Source organism: Misgurnus anguillicaudatus, chromosome 19 (genome assembly GCF_027580225.2).
Source record: "Misgurnus anguillicaudatus chromosome 19, ASM2758022v2, whole genome shotgun sequence".
In the NCBI taxonomy this organism is placed as follows: domain Eukaryota; kingdom Metazoa; phylum Chordata; class Actinopteri; order Cypriniformes; family Cobitidae; genus Misgurnus; species Misgurnus anguillicaudatus.
Genome location: NC_073355.2, coordinates 33,101,128 through 33,116,520, shown reverse-complemented (window position 1 = coordinate 33,116,520; position 15,393 = coordinate 33,101,128). Strand labels below are relative to the sequence as shown.

At 33.3% G+C, this 15,393-nt stretch overlaps 3 protein-coding genes across 3 annotated transcripts; all 3 read right to left on the bottom strand.

The window, feature by feature from the left end:
• Positions 1-2,248: 2,248 nt before the first annotated feature.
• Positions 2,249-4,260, bottom strand: ifnphi3 (interferon phi 3). Its single transcript, XM_055180360.2, has 6 exons — positions 3,521-4,260; positions 3,279-3,430; positions 3,083-3,169; positions 2,837-2,983; positions 2,646-2,741; positions 2,249-2,545 (listed from the first exon to the last, which is right to left on the bottom strand). The coding sequence occupies exons 2-6, from the start codon at positions 3,402-3,404 to the stop codon at positions 2,453-2,455; spliced, it is 549 nt and encodes a 182-aa protein (XP_055036335.2). The 5' UTR covers positions 3,405-3,430; positions 3,521-4,260; the 3' UTR covers positions 2,249-2,452.
• A 3,524-nt stretch (positions 4,261-7,784) lies between these two features.
• Positions 7,785-12,871, bottom strand: rdm1 (RAD52 motif containing 1). The gene is made up of 7 exons (XM_055180354.2): positions 12,562-12,871; positions 11,933-12,112; positions 9,473-9,595; positions 9,185-9,347; positions 8,937-9,035; positions 8,732-8,811; positions 7,785-8,629 (listed from the first exon to the last, which is right to left on the bottom strand). Exons 1-7 carry the CDS (start codon positions 12,664-12,666, stop codon positions 8,537-8,539), a joined length of 843 nt encoding a protein of 280 aa, XP_055036329.1. The 5' UTR covers positions 12,667-12,871; the 3' UTR covers positions 7,785-8,536.
• Positions 12,872-13,166: 295 nt separating this feature from the next.
• On the bottom strand, positions 13,167-15,190 carry gh1 (growth hormone 1). The gene is made up of 5 exons (XM_055194486.2): positions 15,100-15,190; positions 14,677-14,816; positions 14,378-14,494; positions 14,085-14,246; positions 13,167-13,888 (listed from the first exon to the last, which is right to left on the bottom strand). The coding sequence occupies exons 1-5, from the start codon at positions 15,107-15,109 to the stop codon at positions 13,685-13,687; spliced, it is 633 nt and encodes a 210-aa protein (XP_055050461.1). The 5' UTR covers positions 15,110-15,190; the 3' UTR covers positions 13,167-13,684.
• Between the last annotated feature and the right edge of the window lie 203 nt (positions 15,191-15,393).

Below are 15,393 nucleotides of genomic sequence, written 5' to 3'. Positions count from 1 at the left end.
CTACAGAGTTCATATTAGTACCTCAAAACGTCATATTTTTACCAAACATACCTAGTACATATTAGGATTACTGCCCCAGTGACAGCTACTCAATAGTGAAATTAATCAGTGATGCCATTTAAGCATTAGTCAAGTTCTACTCTTCTGTGTTGATTTTATGAAGAAATCAGATTTTACTTTATTGTTTTTGTAAAGGCCTTATGGTAAGATTCACCTAATTCTTCTAAGACTCGACAAACCAGAAAAACAAGATATTTGTGAAATATTAGATTAACAATAAAGTCTAGTTATTTTCCAGGGCTTTGGAAAACATTGTCTCTGTATCGCTATGAATATATTAAAAGTGATGTCACAAATCAAGTAGCAAATGGTGAATACATGGGGAAAGAGTAGGAGGACAAACTAGCTGTGTGACACTGCAATTTCTATCACTAATATACATTCTATCTAGACTAGATGAGTAACAGGATGCGTTATTCTGCAACATGTTGCAAACACAGGATATGTGGGTATGTAAGTGTGAATGCTTTAAACGGTTTTAAACAGAAAATTAAGATTTCTAAAACTGACCCCCGGTTTCACAGACAAGGCTTAAGGCTAGACTAAACCACATGTTTGAGCTGTCTCAACTGAAAATAATATGTCTCAGGATACACACCATGAAATGTCTTTTTGTAAGACATTTTCACAAAAGATGCTTAAACAGGCCTTAGCTAAGCCTTGTCTGTGAAACCAGGCCAATGTCTGCTATTAAGTAACCTCTGCTAAGACATATGAAATGAAATGACTATGCACACTGGTGTGATCCTACACACTATGACACAGCAGCGACGGCCAAACAAAAAACGTAAAATTAAAGTCCAAAACCAATAATTTTACAGATTTTTTCTTTAAAAGTTCTGCAGCCAAATACTGTTATTTTACAGATTTTCCACAGATTTTTATGATCAAAGACCTTCAATAAAGTGACCAATAAAAGAAAAAGTGAAAGAGACATAATTGTCCAATCATCAAAAAAAGCCATCAACACACACAAACCATCAACACAAATACTGGGCAACTATCACTGCAACACCAATACAAGACAGTAACGTCCTGCTAGCTGTGGGATTCGAATTAACAACATCTGGGTAACAAAAACTTCTGACCATCTAACCACTATAGGCCACGATGCTTGGACAACAGAAATCTGTGAATCTCTGTCACTTTTACCTCCTGTTTGAGCTTAATTTTTAGTCTTCTCAATGGCATGTCATGACATTTTAGTATATACACTGAAAAAAATGATTCATTGAATTTAATCAATTTTTTTAAGGTAAGTGGTTGCAATCAATTTATTTAAGCTACATACAAACAAAAAAGATTAGTAGCGTAAAATAAAACATAATACTTTTGTTTAAATGTAACTCAAACAAATTGATTGCAACCACTTACCTTAAAAAAATTGATTAAATTCAATGAATCATTTTTTTCAGTGACACTCATTGTGCACTCATAAACTCAACATTTTGAATTCACAATGAGCTTGCATATTACTCACAATGTGGAATCTCGCAGTATAAGAATAGTGTGATGCCACTATGATCATGGTCGTGTTTTGCAACTTTCTATGATGATTAAATTGGGTTGGGTGGTAAAGTTATTATCATTTACCTAGAAAATATCTTAAATGGATGACTGTTTCAGCAATCCTTATTACATATGCGGTCTTAAGTGACCCTATACGCTTAAATACTAATACTTATACAATAAATTTATTATAAAACATATTATTTTACATGTATGTGTTTTGATATGTTCAATTTTTTGTATGGCCATGTACTTTTATTTTAATGAACTACACATAACGAACTACACAATTACAGATTTTGATTGTAAATTTACATACATTTGTACGTAATTTAAGTAAACAGAAAAAATACTGTATAAATAAGAAAGTATTTTCCTGTATAAAACCATATATTTTTCCTTATAATTCTATATAATGGTAAACCACTGTAAAAAATTGTAAATGTTTTTATAACAGGAATATTGTCACAGTTCTGAAAGAGAGATGTATGCGAAGATCAATCATAATACTTCACATTCATCCCAACTCATTCACTATTTTTTTAATAGCATATTTTGAAAATAAAGAGAAGATTTGAGAATTTGTTGCATTTGAAGAGTATTTTATTTTCAGTGTTTTTCCAATAAATAAATTAAATAAATAAATAAATAAATAAATAATACAAAAATAACACTGTAATTATGAAAAGTAAAAAATGTTATGATCACACAGTAAAAATGTTAAGTTATTGCTTTTCAATGCTAAATGGAAATAAAGACATAACAGCTTTTAGATGCAAAAAGTGTAAATAATCGCTGTTTTCGTTACAACATTAGCAATAAATAAATAAATAAATACGAATAAATAAATAAATAAATAAAATTAGATTAAATGTTCCGGGTCTCATAGCATGATGTCTGTGTTGTGTTTTACTATGAAGTCAAGGATGCGCAGAACCTCCTTTCTTACGACTTCCCATGCGCAGTAACTGAAATCCTGCACAAACATAAAAAATGACATTAAGCATTAGAACATTTCTAATGTAACAGCAGATTAATAAAAGTTGTTGACCAATAAGGACGCAAGCGCACTGTACCTTTTGCTTCATATTTGCGGATATGGTCTCAAAATAAATTCTGAGCGCTTCATCTCTTTCAAGAGAATGCTGTCCAGCTTCAGGTTTGCTCAGGATCTATATTCCCCAAGAAAAAAATAATGTTAATTGACAAAAAGAAAATCAAACTAATCTTTGGAGTCCCATGCTAGAAAATGGAAGATTTCTCTTACGCATTTGCCGTGATCGATCTGGCGATATATGGTGTGCAAAAAACCATCCAACTTCTTTTCATTCCACTCGTTAGGAATGCCATCATTCTGAAACAAAGCTTCAATATTCTGCAGTGTTTGGTAAATGGCCTTTTCGACACCAACAACCTGATAAAAAACATAAGTTACAAAGAGTTAGCAAAAGCATTATTAATTGCCTACTAAAACAATTATAAGTACTTCAAAACTAATCAAAACTGACGTTACCTGTTGCGCACTGTTTGCCTCGAAAACATTTTGAGGGAAATTAATTTTAACATCGTCCTCCAGGCATTGCTCAGGAAAAAGACCCCCCTAAAATGTAAAATCGTTAAAGTTAATAAAAACATAACCTTTGCCTCTTGCTAGACTTTGTCTATATTTAACAAATAAAAATATTAAATAACCAACAAATCCTACGCACCATAGTATCCAGAAGAGTATATGATGTCTTTATTAAGTGCTTCTGAAGCATGCAGTTTGTTGGAAGTGAATAAACACGCGCAAAGCAGATTATGCTGCACAACCAGGCCACACAACGCAGATCCATTTTAACAGATGTCTATTTGGGATTGACTGAAAGGTTAAAGACAGACGTTTAATTGTAATTCAAACAGCTAGACCAATATCAGAATATAAATTAGCAACGAGTTACCGAGTGCTTACCTGGTTGACTTGTCTTGTATCGTGTAAAAGTCGTTTGGTGAAAGACTAACAGAAGATGTTGGGTTTATATGCTGCATTAGTGAAACGGATTTGAAAGACGAAAGAAATGATTTCAACACAAACAAAGAGAAACACAAGACGTTACTTTCTATTCAACCCGGGAAATTTTTTAATTCATTTTCTTCATTTTGTTCTTTCATTCCAGTGTATTAGACTGGTACCCCATATGTGTTAGAGTAAGAAATGCGGTTTTAAATTAAAGTTAAAATATGCGGTTTCTAATAGCCTAAGGCATAAACCAAAAAATTACGAAAAACTGAATATGAAAATAAATTACGTTGAATGATTCACTTTATGCTGAACTTCACCAGTCTGTCACTGCTCGTTATTATGTGGCATGCTAAAACGTGTTTTGGTTAATCATAGTTCTGCCCTAAAAAACAACAATTCGGTTTAGTCATTCATGAATTGTTTCACAAGTATTTCATGTTTGTGTTATATAAATATATCACTTTTATGGGGTTATAATTGCCATATGTCATCAGTTCTTCAGAGACCTTTTGTGACTCTTTCTGTGAAAACCCAGTTTTTCTGTTGTAATTTACTGTTAAATCAACATTAAAAGAACATTCTTTAAAAATATAACATTTATATAATTTATATTGACTTGAGTAAGGTCATGTCAAAGATTTAAATAAATGTAAAATCAATGATTCAAACCAAACTTTGATGCATTTTATCTTGACAAGAGATGAGTTGCTACACCTTATAAAATGTTATATTTAACTATATTTTATATGTTATAACAACTCATCTCTTGTCAAGATAAATAATAGTAAGTTAAAATGATTATTGTAAATATGAGTTGATTAAACAAAAACTTAAGGCAACAAAGATTTTTTTTACAGTTTGTCATTTTGAAAAAAAAATTGCCAAATTTATGTAAATATTGTGATGACAAATACAAGAAACAGTACAACTTAGAGGGATAGTTTACACAAAAAGTTAAATTTTGTCATCATTTACTCACACTCATGTTGTTACCACCCTACCAATACAGATAGCAAAATATGTGGTTACTAGAATATAAATATATTATATTGCTTAAGTATTAACATTAAATTTAATCAAATCTAAGCCGCAGATTCAAATGGTTACACTAAAAGTACATGAAACGATAATACATGTACAATTAACTGTTACCAACGTGTATGAGATATTACCTGAAACTAAAAAAAAAGAATAAACGACAAAGAAAGAAATTGTAGAACAAGGAGAGATGCCAAGTGGCCTGAGAATCAACTTTACCCCTATGGATAAACAACTTAACCAATAATAAATTTCTGTTTTTCTCAGCCCTACATAGGAAAAATAAATACTATGGAAGTCAATGGGTACTGTCAACTGAGTGCTTATCATTTATTAAAATGTCTTGGTTTTTTTTCAACAGAATAAATAGGCTTAAAACAACATGATGGTGAGGTAAAGATGACAGAATTATTTTTTCCCCCTTTAAATAGCCTAAAAATATTATTTAGTGTTATAAATCTTATTTTCACTTACAAAAATCAACGTAGCCTACTGTACATAATATATTGCATTAAATGTATATATTGTTGTATAATATGGTTTTCAATGTCAATTATACAATAATGCAACAATACAGAATATGTCATTTTAAATGAATTAATTCTTCAGGGCTATTGTAGCAGTTTTACATAATTTTGAGTCTTTGAGTCTTTTGAGTCTGCTTCAAAAGAACTACAAATCTACACAGGGTTCCAGACTTTCCAGGTCCAATACCCTCAAATACAAGGACTAAATGCGGGGACACATTTTAAGTAAGAACAAGGTGTGCTTAAAAAGTCTAGAATTTTTATGATATTATCCTACACTACACAGGGGATAATACAGATTTTTTTTCAGAATCCCCCCAGATTCACAAACTTTCAAGGATTTCAAGGACCCGTGGGAACCCTGTCTACAAGTCCATAACTACAATTTACAAATATTCACTATGGATGGATACAATATATGTGACCCTGTCCAGGCTTAAATCTTTTAATCAAATTATTTTTATTCATTAATTACACTTTAAATTAATTTTGATGACATCATCTTTATTAACGGTTTGATTTACACATAATGTTCTTTACATTTATAATTTTATTTAGAAAACAAAAATATTTTAGTAAGGTTTTCACAGACTGGGTCACTAAAGTATTTTCTCTTTCCGAAGTAAGTGTTTTAGCTTTTGCGCATGAATGTTGTGGCCATCTGCAGTTGTGGTTTTACAAGCAAAACCACAGTAAACCAGAGATTTTGTAACGTCATCTATGCTTTGTTTCTAGTGAAAAATAATAACTGGCACATTTCAAAGCTGTGGGTATGCGGAGAGACCCCATTGAACTCTGTGGAAAGTGAAAATGATGAGAGGGAAGTGAAAGGGTGCGGACAAGCTGAGCAAATGAAAAGATGAGATCACACGATTGGTTGAAAGTTTAAAATACGACCTTATGACAAGAATTAAACATTGTCTTATTATTTGTGGTATTGCTAATCTCCCTAAAGGTAAATGAAGATTAAGATTAATGAAGACAAAGAAAAATCACAGACACAGTCATACAAACGTATGCATGAGTAGAACAAACCAATAAAATACTCATCAAGATGATTATGAATCAGAGGCTCTTTGTCTTTGTTGTCAGTCATACACACAAGCCTCAACATATACAGCAAAGTCTTGTTTAATCTTGAACGCTCTATATTGACTTAGTTACCCTCCAAACTATGAAAATTAATACGTTAATTTACTGCTTTTCTGAGCACATGCTCATTCTAAATTTGATCTTATTTCATGCATAGTAAATAATCAGTTGCTAGGCTACATTTACATTTACTTTTAGCAAAGGAACAATCAATAACTGTACGTGCATTTTAAATATGAATGTAAAATTTCATGACATTTCTATTTAAATGTCAACACACATAATTTGTATTTATTATACACTGTATTGCAACAGTATTTGTTAGGGATGTATTTCTAAAATTATTTAAATTCATATTAATTTTATAACACTTTAATTTCAGAGAAAGTACATTTTTAAACAGATAGCGGAATGGACTAAAGATTAGTATTGAACTTTTAACACACTTATGTTTAACTACTGCAATGCTCTCAAATGTCAAACATAATATTTCCCATAAACCATTCTTATAAATACTCATCACCTATTATATTCAACTGAACACCATAGGATTTTTTTAAACAATATTAATGGTATACGGCCTGTTTACATGTCAAATGAGCATGTGTATTTGTATAGGTTGGTGTACATGTCTTCCCCAACAAAATCTTGGTTTCTTGTCAAGTTTCTCCTTTACTTTCCCACCATCATCTTAGGGAGTTTTTGCCACTGTTGCTCGTGGCTTGCAGTAAGGTGCTCAATTCTTAGTAAAGCTGCTATGCAACAAAGTTCAAATTTGCATTAAACACTGCCACCTAGTGTTCAAAAACTTTTTGACCTGATGGCAAAAGATACAGGGTTCTTTTGATCAACAATTAAATATTTTAGAAATGAGCAGAACTAGAAAGAACTAAACAATAAACAATTTCACAACTTTTCAGGAGTGAAAAACGTACGGATCAGTTTCACAGACAGGGTTTAGATTAATCCAAGAGTAGGCCTTAGTTATATTAGGACATACAATAACATTACTGGTGTGCATTTTGAGACAAAACAATAGCACTGATACATTTTAATATATGTGAGTGCAAGTTGCTTTGAAATTAAGGCAGCTCAAACATGCAATTTAGTCTTGGACTAGACTTAAGCCCTGTGTGTGAAACCACCCCTAAATTTTATACCAGTGGTTCAACTTTTTCAGCGTGCAGCCCCCCTTGTGTACGGTGCATTCATTTGTACCCCCCCCAAAGAAAATGTATGATAAATTTGTAATTAACAAAACATATTAAATTATACAAAGTAGCGCTGTTGGTTAGTAGTCTTATTTTTTTTTAGGTTTAATTGCACACAATTTATGATTTTTATAAAATGTCATAAAACTAGGGCCCCCCAGGCACCATCTCGCGACCCCCAGTTTGAGAACCAATGTGTTAGACTACTGATACTATTGTTCCTGAACCTGAATGAATACATTTCCAAAACTCAAAACACATAACAAAATATCTTCTACAACAAAAAGCTGCCAACAGAATAAAAAAGGATGAACAGAGAGAGGCACACGCTGTTAGAATACAGTATACTCCCATTAAACATTTTATTTTACACATTATAACCCATAACATTAAACAAACAAAAATATTTTTTATGATGCAAGTGATATGCCCAACAAAGGTGGCAATAATAAATGCTAATGTTACTTAATATAAGTTAATATTGATACCTGGCTTGACATTCAAACCAATAGTGTGTCTTGAGTTTGCAACATATCAGCAACACAAAAAACAAAAAGTGTTTTTATGAAAATAAAGAAGTGAAATGTTCAGCCAGTTGAACTGAGATCGTGAGGTTAACCACAAAGTTTGCTTGAAACACAGTGACATTACGGTCACTTTTAAATGTTTGCACGTTTTTGATAATCTGAGGTTTTCTCTTGTATTCCTGCTCTCAGGATTCTAGTTTCTATAAGTGGGTTTTAGTTTTGGCCATGCCTTGCGGTCTTAAACCAGACCACAGCCACAAAGGCTCTGGAACTTATTTAAAAAAAATCATAAAACATACTTTGTCATTTTTATCAATTACGAAGCACTTTAGCACATTGTAACAAAAATACTGTTTGTAAAACTGTAACACTGTTGTGACTGAATTGTTTGCAAAGCATTCATTTTAACACAAAAGTACCTAAGCTTTTTACAGCATATTTCCCTCCATCAAATGCAAACCCTCAAAACCTAATTTCTCGTTCAAAATGGGGAACTTTTTTTTTTGGTTGTCACTTATCTGGAAAATATTGGCTGCTTGTGGATAGGCAAAGCTGGTCTAAAGGCAGGTGTCACTGAGGGACATCCACAGTGAGGTCCCATGGGAAGTCCTCTTCAGTATTACTGTCAGCACCATCTAACTCATTCCAGGGAATGTCATTAACCTGGCAGATAAACAATTGACCGTGTTAGCCCTTTGATTGGCTACTGCCAAACACCACAGAATCTTACTTATGTAATGTTCAACAGAGCCAAAGAAAGCTTACCTTTATGACTCCTTCAGAATTTTCCTCTGGAAGAATCTCATCTGGATCAAACCTGCATTCAATTGCTATTTTTCCATTTCCTACAGAGCAATAAATACATTTGTAGTACTATCATAATTAAAATCGCCTATGCATGCGTATCTAAAACAGATTAGAATACAGTAGAAACTGTATAATGGATTTAAATATCGATAGTGATACTTACCCAGGACCATGAGAAGCACTTTTTCAAAGGCACTCACTACAGCTTTGTCTTTGGCTCGCTTCATCAGTGTACCTCTTTTTCTCAGCTTTTCCTCTGGGTCTAATAGATTTAGCAGATTCAAGCAGGTGTATCTTCATTATGTATTTTATTTTTGGTTGTTATTAATGGTTTGTGCAACCTTAAATAATTGCTCAATAACTAAATTAAGCAGATTGCATGGCGGAAGCAAAATGAGTGCGTAAACTCACCCCGATCACTGTCGATGATCTCTTCTGCCACACCAACCCCCCGACAGCTCACTTCATGCTGTTTAAGAGTCAACTCTACTACGCAGCCATATTTCAAAATCACACCCTGACTGTCTCTTTCTTCTGGGCACCCAGCATCCACACAACTTGAGAGATCCTTCAACTGCAGACAACAGACATTCAGTAAATATATTGATCTACAAACAACCCAAGAATAAACAAACACTTAGCCTTGATCAATAAAAAATCAAAGTAAAGAGTTTTAACAAGGTGATAATGATTGCTTACAGTTATAATGCGAGTAGACCAGCCACTAAAGCCCAGATAGTGATGGGCCAGGTCCAGACATTTGGAAAGACTCAGAGGTTTAGAAGTATAAAAGGCGAGATTTTGTTTTGTACTCAGTCTGACCTAAGAAAAACAGAAAACAACATAATTTTCTTTTATTTATCAAAGCGATAGTTCACCCAAAAATGAAAATAATGCCATTAATGACTCACCTTCATGTCGTTCCAAACTTGTAAGACCTCTGTTTATCTTCGGAACACAGTTTAAGATGTTTTAGATTAAGTCCGAGAGCTTGTTGACCCTTCATTGAAAATCTATGTACGGTATACTGTCCATGTCCACAAAGGTAATAAAAACATCATCAAAGTAGTCCATGTGACATCAGTGAGTCAGTTAGAATGTGTTGAAGCATCAAAAATACATTTTAGTCCAAAAAAACAACAACAAAAGTGACGACTTTATTCAGCAGCATTATCTTCTCTTCCGGGTCTGTTGTGAAGCACATGCGCGAGACTAAAGACGCGGCTGACGTACGATGTGGCTGACGTGTTATCTGGTGTGCCAAAAATGTATTTTTGATGCTTTAACGCATTCTAACTGACCCACTGATGTCACATGGACTACTTTGATGATGTTTTTATTACCTTTGTGGACATGGACAGTATACCGTACAAAGATTTTCAATGAAGGGTCAACAAGCTCTCAGACTAAATATAAAACATCTTAAACAGTGCACTGCAAAAAATGACTTTCTTACTTAGTATTTTTGTCTTGCTTTCAGTAGAAATATCTAAAAATTCTTAAATCAAGATTTATTTTCTTGATGAGCAAAATGACCTAAGAAAATAATACTATTTTTTAGACAAAAAATATACAATTTAAGTGAATTTGTGCTTAAAACAAGCAAAAATAACTGCCAATGGGGTGAGAAAATTTTACTTGAATTAAGTGTTTAAGAAAAAAGAAATTTTATTTCACAATTTTTTTCTCACCCCATTGGCAGACAATTTCACTTAAATTGTATATTATTTGTCTTAAAACTAGACTTATTTACTTAGGTCATTTTGCTCATCAAGAAAAAGCATCTTAATTTAAGAATTTTTAGATATTTCTACTGAAAACAAGACAAAAATACTAAGTGAGAAAACAAGACAAAAATACTAAGTGAGAAAGTCATTTTTTGCAGTGTGTTCTGAAGATGAACGGAGGTCTTACGAGTTTGGAACGACATGAGGGTGAGTCATTAATGACATTATTTTCATTTTTGGGTGAACTATCCCTTTAACAGAAGTTTTTACTCCAAGTGACTTACAAATGAAGGCGCATCCAACAACAAGAAATTAAAAGAGCATTTAATATAGGACAAAAATTAGGGCTGCAAGATATTAAAGAAAATAATGATATATGTGACCCTGGACCACAAAACCATTCATAAAGGTTAATTTTTAATCTAAAAGCTGAATAAACAACGTTTCATTGACGTATGGTTTATTAGGATAGGACAATATTAATTGGCCTGAGATACTAATTGAAAATCTGAAATCTGAGGGTGCAAAAAATCTAAATATTGAGTTAATATGAATTCCTTAGCAACACATATTACTAATAATAAACACATTTTTGATACATTTATAGTAGGAAATGTACAAAATATCTTAATGGAACATGATCTTTACTTAATATCCTACTGATTTTTGGCATTAAAAAAAAGGATAATTTTGACCCATACAATGTATTGTTGGCTATTGCTACAAATGAATAGTTTCGTTGCAAAACGAGATAAATCCATTTTTTAACATTTTTGTCAAAACATGTTTATTATTATGTTATCATGTTATTATTTTGTTTTATGGTGCTACTTAGCTGTACTTTTTAAGTTATGAAGGTTTAAATCAAAACAAACCAACTGCAGTTGAATTGAAATTAATTGGAATGCACAACCAAAAAACGAGATTTCTGAACAATTAAAAAAACTGATTTATCTCTTTTTGCAAAGAAACTCTTCAAATATACCCATGCGACTTATAACTGGTTTTGAGGTCCAGGTTCACATGTGTGATGTGCAAAATGACACTGTTTACTTTAAGTTTGTAAAATCAATTTAAATGGTAATAAACTATATTTAAAATTTCACATTCTTTTTGGGAAAAAGTATCACTTTCTCTGTCTCGCCAGTCTCTGCTATTTGCATCAACCTGAAACTTTGACGATAAGTTTTTGAAAATCATTCAGTTATTATAAATCATTGCTGTATCCATATTGTAAGGTGCACATTTGCACTATTTTGATCTTGCAGCCCTAATACTAATCACTTTTATTCCTAAGATTTCTAAACCCTCTTAAAAAGTAATCTCAACAAAACTTAATCTGTAACATTTTCAAATGATCAATCAGCTGACAATGACCAATAAGTTGGTGGCTTGAAAACCTCAAACCTACTATTTTAACACATTCGGATACCTTTACAGGTGAGTTTTGAAAAAGACATTGTTTATCAGTGGCCCGTTGAGCTTTGGACGCTTGAACTGCTGAGTAAAACTTCACCAGTGCGTAGAAGCCCGGTTCAGCTACTGTGGCATTGGGACACACCTTCACCAGATAGAGAGCTCCAAATGCTGAATACACTTTCCACAAGGACTCCTGAAATAGTGTGAGGTTAAATGAAAGCCAGTTAGGCCTAAAGCTGTGTCAGTGAACACTATTTATGTAGACTTTGCAATCCAAATGACAGTCCAGTATTGGAACTGCTACCCTACTGTCTAAATTAAACTATCAACGTTAAAATGACAAAGCAAGGTGACTAACTTAGTCCAGTCTGTTGAGAAAGAACTTAGTATTAATAGTTCTGTTTTGTCAAAATACTACAAGATTAGTAACAATTCAAACAATATAATGAATTTTTGTAAATACTTAGTAAATATATAGTGCTTAAATTTGATCTAATTTGTGCAGAAAACAAACACGTTTAGCACTCAGTTTGTATTCTTCGAGTACTAAATGAACAGTATGTAAGCTTTTTTTTACTGAAACAACACTAAATTACAAACACACATTATGTTTCTTACGCATTTTGCGCATATTTTACTTACAAAAATATACGCCTCTGAAAATATCGGCTGTATGTCCCAAATAAAAATGGTTTTGTTGTTTTCAATAGGAACTTTAAACTCAATTATATCGACCTCAATATCCATTGAAATATGACGTTTAAATAAAGCTACCACTCGTCAAACGCCAGCAGTGTTACCTCATATAACATATAATTACAATTAAACGGAATTATTGAAATAAAATGGTTAATAATGATAAAAATCAAGTTAACACGGGTTTTCCTCAGCAACTTCCGTAAACAGATTTGCACTTCCCGCTCTTTGACGTCACGTTACGTAAAGCCCTGTGATTGGACAATGGGTGGTCTGTCTGGTCGCATGCGTTTTTTATGTAGAATTCATTCGGCGCTGCGCAAATCGATTAGAAGGTGACGTAAACATACCGCGAGAGCTAGTCAAAAACTGTCATTTCGAAACGTTCTCGCAGTACTTTGATAACATACGCACCTATTACACACAAGTCTGAAACCGATCTTCTATCTACATAGTGCACTAGTGGTGTATGAATTCTTTACGGTAATATCACACATAAACGTCCAATGGACCGAAGTAAGCCAAGGTAGTCATACACAAGACACATTAAATGCATTTTAACACTTTAATGGATAAAGACAAATACAGCAAACACGAACAAAACAAGATACGCTTAGCTTACAAGGTTGAAGGCTTATGCATGGGAGTGAACTATAATGACATTATGGACACTGGTTTTAAGACTAGTAAATTGAAACATATTAGAGCAAATTTTTTTTATTTTAAAGTAAATTTAGACACATCTCAAAAGACACTACTATATATTTCTTAGTTAGCACCATGTGAAATGGTAAATCGGATTTAACCTTCTTGCTTTCCATTCATTTATTAATTAATTCATTAATCTCTTTATAAATTACGAACGAGTGCTCCCTAAAAAGAATAAATAAATACAATAGAGGCATGAAAAGATTAAACATGAGACTTAGCCTTGCCCGACTGAACTTTCCTACAAATTCTGGACCAGATAATAACTGGTTTAAGGGGGTTTGAGGACATAATCTGGTCTTTGATTTGTAGCAAAGCACAATCGTATTACAGGCTCTGGCTATTTGTCTAGTGGCGCCCTCTACAGGGTACAGTTGGAATCGAGGGATCGCCTGCAGTTTGCAACCCTCAGGTAGGTTTCAACCTTGTGCATGTCTTTCTTAAAGCAGGCCAGCAGACGAAAGCTCTCTCTGAGGTTATTCTCCCCCAAAGTCAAGTAGAAATCCTCAAAAGGCAATGGCAGGGAGTCATTATCGTCCATGTTTGGCTGTCCATCAAGACATCCCTGTGCAGATACAAATTACAAATTATTTGATAGTTCAAAGTGTCAAATAATAAAAAAGTGGTATTTTCATTATGTCAGGATGAGGCCATAAAAGCAAGATAATAAAATTGACGTAGGCCCACATGACATTTATGCAATGTACAATATAACAAGTATACATTAATTAGTGTGTGCGTTCCCTAGGATCAACACACACCTTTATGAGCACGCTGATGCCCACTTTCAGATCGGCCAGCTTCTCTGTGATCTGGCTGGGGTTGCCGATGGTCAGGCTGTTTGAGATGGTTCCACTAAGGGTCTGGCTGGGGTACTCCCAAGACTCAATGAGGCGGAAGGAGATGCGAAGCAGCTTTAGCACCTAACAAAAAACAAAGAAATGTTCAGAGAGGTTTCAGACCACTGGTCATGTTGAACTGATTTCAAGGATCTTAAAATTTCACTTAATTTGTTGTAGGTATTTATTCATTTTTAATGATGCTGGATACTCACAGAGCTTTTCTGCGTTTCATCTTTGCCAGTTGGAGCCTCTATAGAGTCAGAGTTGCAGAAGGACAATGGGAAGATTTTACTCAGCTGCCTGCGTTCCTCGGGTAACAGGCTGTCCTCCTTGATAATGAAAGGCAAAAAGTGATGGTTAAAACAGGCAAAAGTCTTATAATATAATTAAAAGATTGGGAACAGAAATGTTTGGATGAATTTCAAAATATAAAACAACAATATTTATGACGAATCTGGCTCCATTTGGAAGAAAATCATTTAGATATTTATATAATAAATGAAAATCTTACAAAGTCATTGATCATTTTTGCAGCCAGCTGGTGCAGGTGTTGTACACGAATGACTGCGTTGTTGAAGAGCCTCTGGTTCTCTGAGGCAGTCCCATTATTCACAAAAACACTGACCAGCACCATAGACAGCAGCACTAAAGCTATGAAAATAAAAATGTGAGATATTTTCACATGCAACATATTTATTCAAGCTCCAGATGACATGACCAAAAAAGTAAAAATGTGCACTAAAGTAGTTTGACATTAAATCTTAAATTTACAGCTTTTTTCTTGTTGTGATCCAATAAACTAATATGACAATAATCAAAAACTAAAGCATCTGATAAGAAACATTTAGGTGAGAAACATTTAAATTAAAATGCAATTATTAGGCAATCAATCAACTTAAAAGGTTACCGTTTATCTGATTCATCAAAGCCATACCTTTAGCCATTTCGCTCCAGGTAGATGAAAATCTTGTGATCTTAGTTGAAGGTTTGTGAATGTTTGTGTTACTAGCTCAGGTGTGCTGATATTTATATGTGAAGTTTACATGTTTTGATGCATGTTGACATGAATGTTTCCATGAGAACATAAATTTTAATATGCATGTTATGTGTATATGGACACCTTATACGTTAGTGATGTAGTTCCGGTCATGTATTTGTATGGCTATTTCCATTGCTTCAGTACCAAATTATGCTGGCACTAAGATAGTGTCATCATTTTTAAATTGAA

What these genes read in the sequence shown, in the direction of transcription:
- ifnphi3 (XM_055180360.2), bottom strand. Translation starts at nt 3,404, where the DNA reads ATGGATCTGCGTTGTGTGGCCTGGTTGTGCAGCATAATCTGCTTTGCG. An exon ending in AGGCAAACAGTGCGCAACAG is followed by an intron (nt 2,984 to 3,082) that starts GTAACGTCAGTT and finishes GTTTTTTATCAG; the next exon opens with GTTGTTGGTGTCGAAAAGGC. An exon ending in AGATCGATCACGGCAAATGC is followed by an intron (nt 2,742 to 2,836) that starts GTAAGAGAAATC and finishes TGGGGAATATAG; the next exon opens with ATCCTGAGCAAACCTGAAGC.
- rdm1 (XM_055180354.2), bottom strand. Translation starts at nt 12,666, where the DNA reads ATGGATATTGAGGTCGATATAATTGAGTTTAAAGTTCCTATTGAAAAC. An exon ending in GATCATCGACAGTGATCGGG is followed by an intron (nt 9,036 to 9,184) that starts GTGAGTTTACGC and finishes TAAATCTATTAG; the next exon opens with ACCCAGAGGAAAAGCTGAGA. An exon ending in ATTCTGAAGGAGTCATAAAG is followed by an intron (nt 8,630 to 8,731) that starts GTAAGCTTTCTT and finishes TTTATCTGCCAG; the next exon opens with GTTAATGACATTCCCTGGAA.
- gh1 (XM_055194486.2), bottom strand. An exon ending in ATGAAACGCAGAAAAGCTCT is followed by an intron (nt 14,247 to 14,377) that starts GTGAGTATCCAG and finishes GTTTTTTGTTAG; the next exon opens with GTGCTAAAGCTGCTTCGCAT. An exon ending in GCATCAGCGTGCTCATAAAG is followed by an intron (nt 13,889 to 14,084) that starts GTGTGTGTTGAT and finishes GTATCTGCACAG; the next exon opens with GGATGTCTTGATGGACAGCC.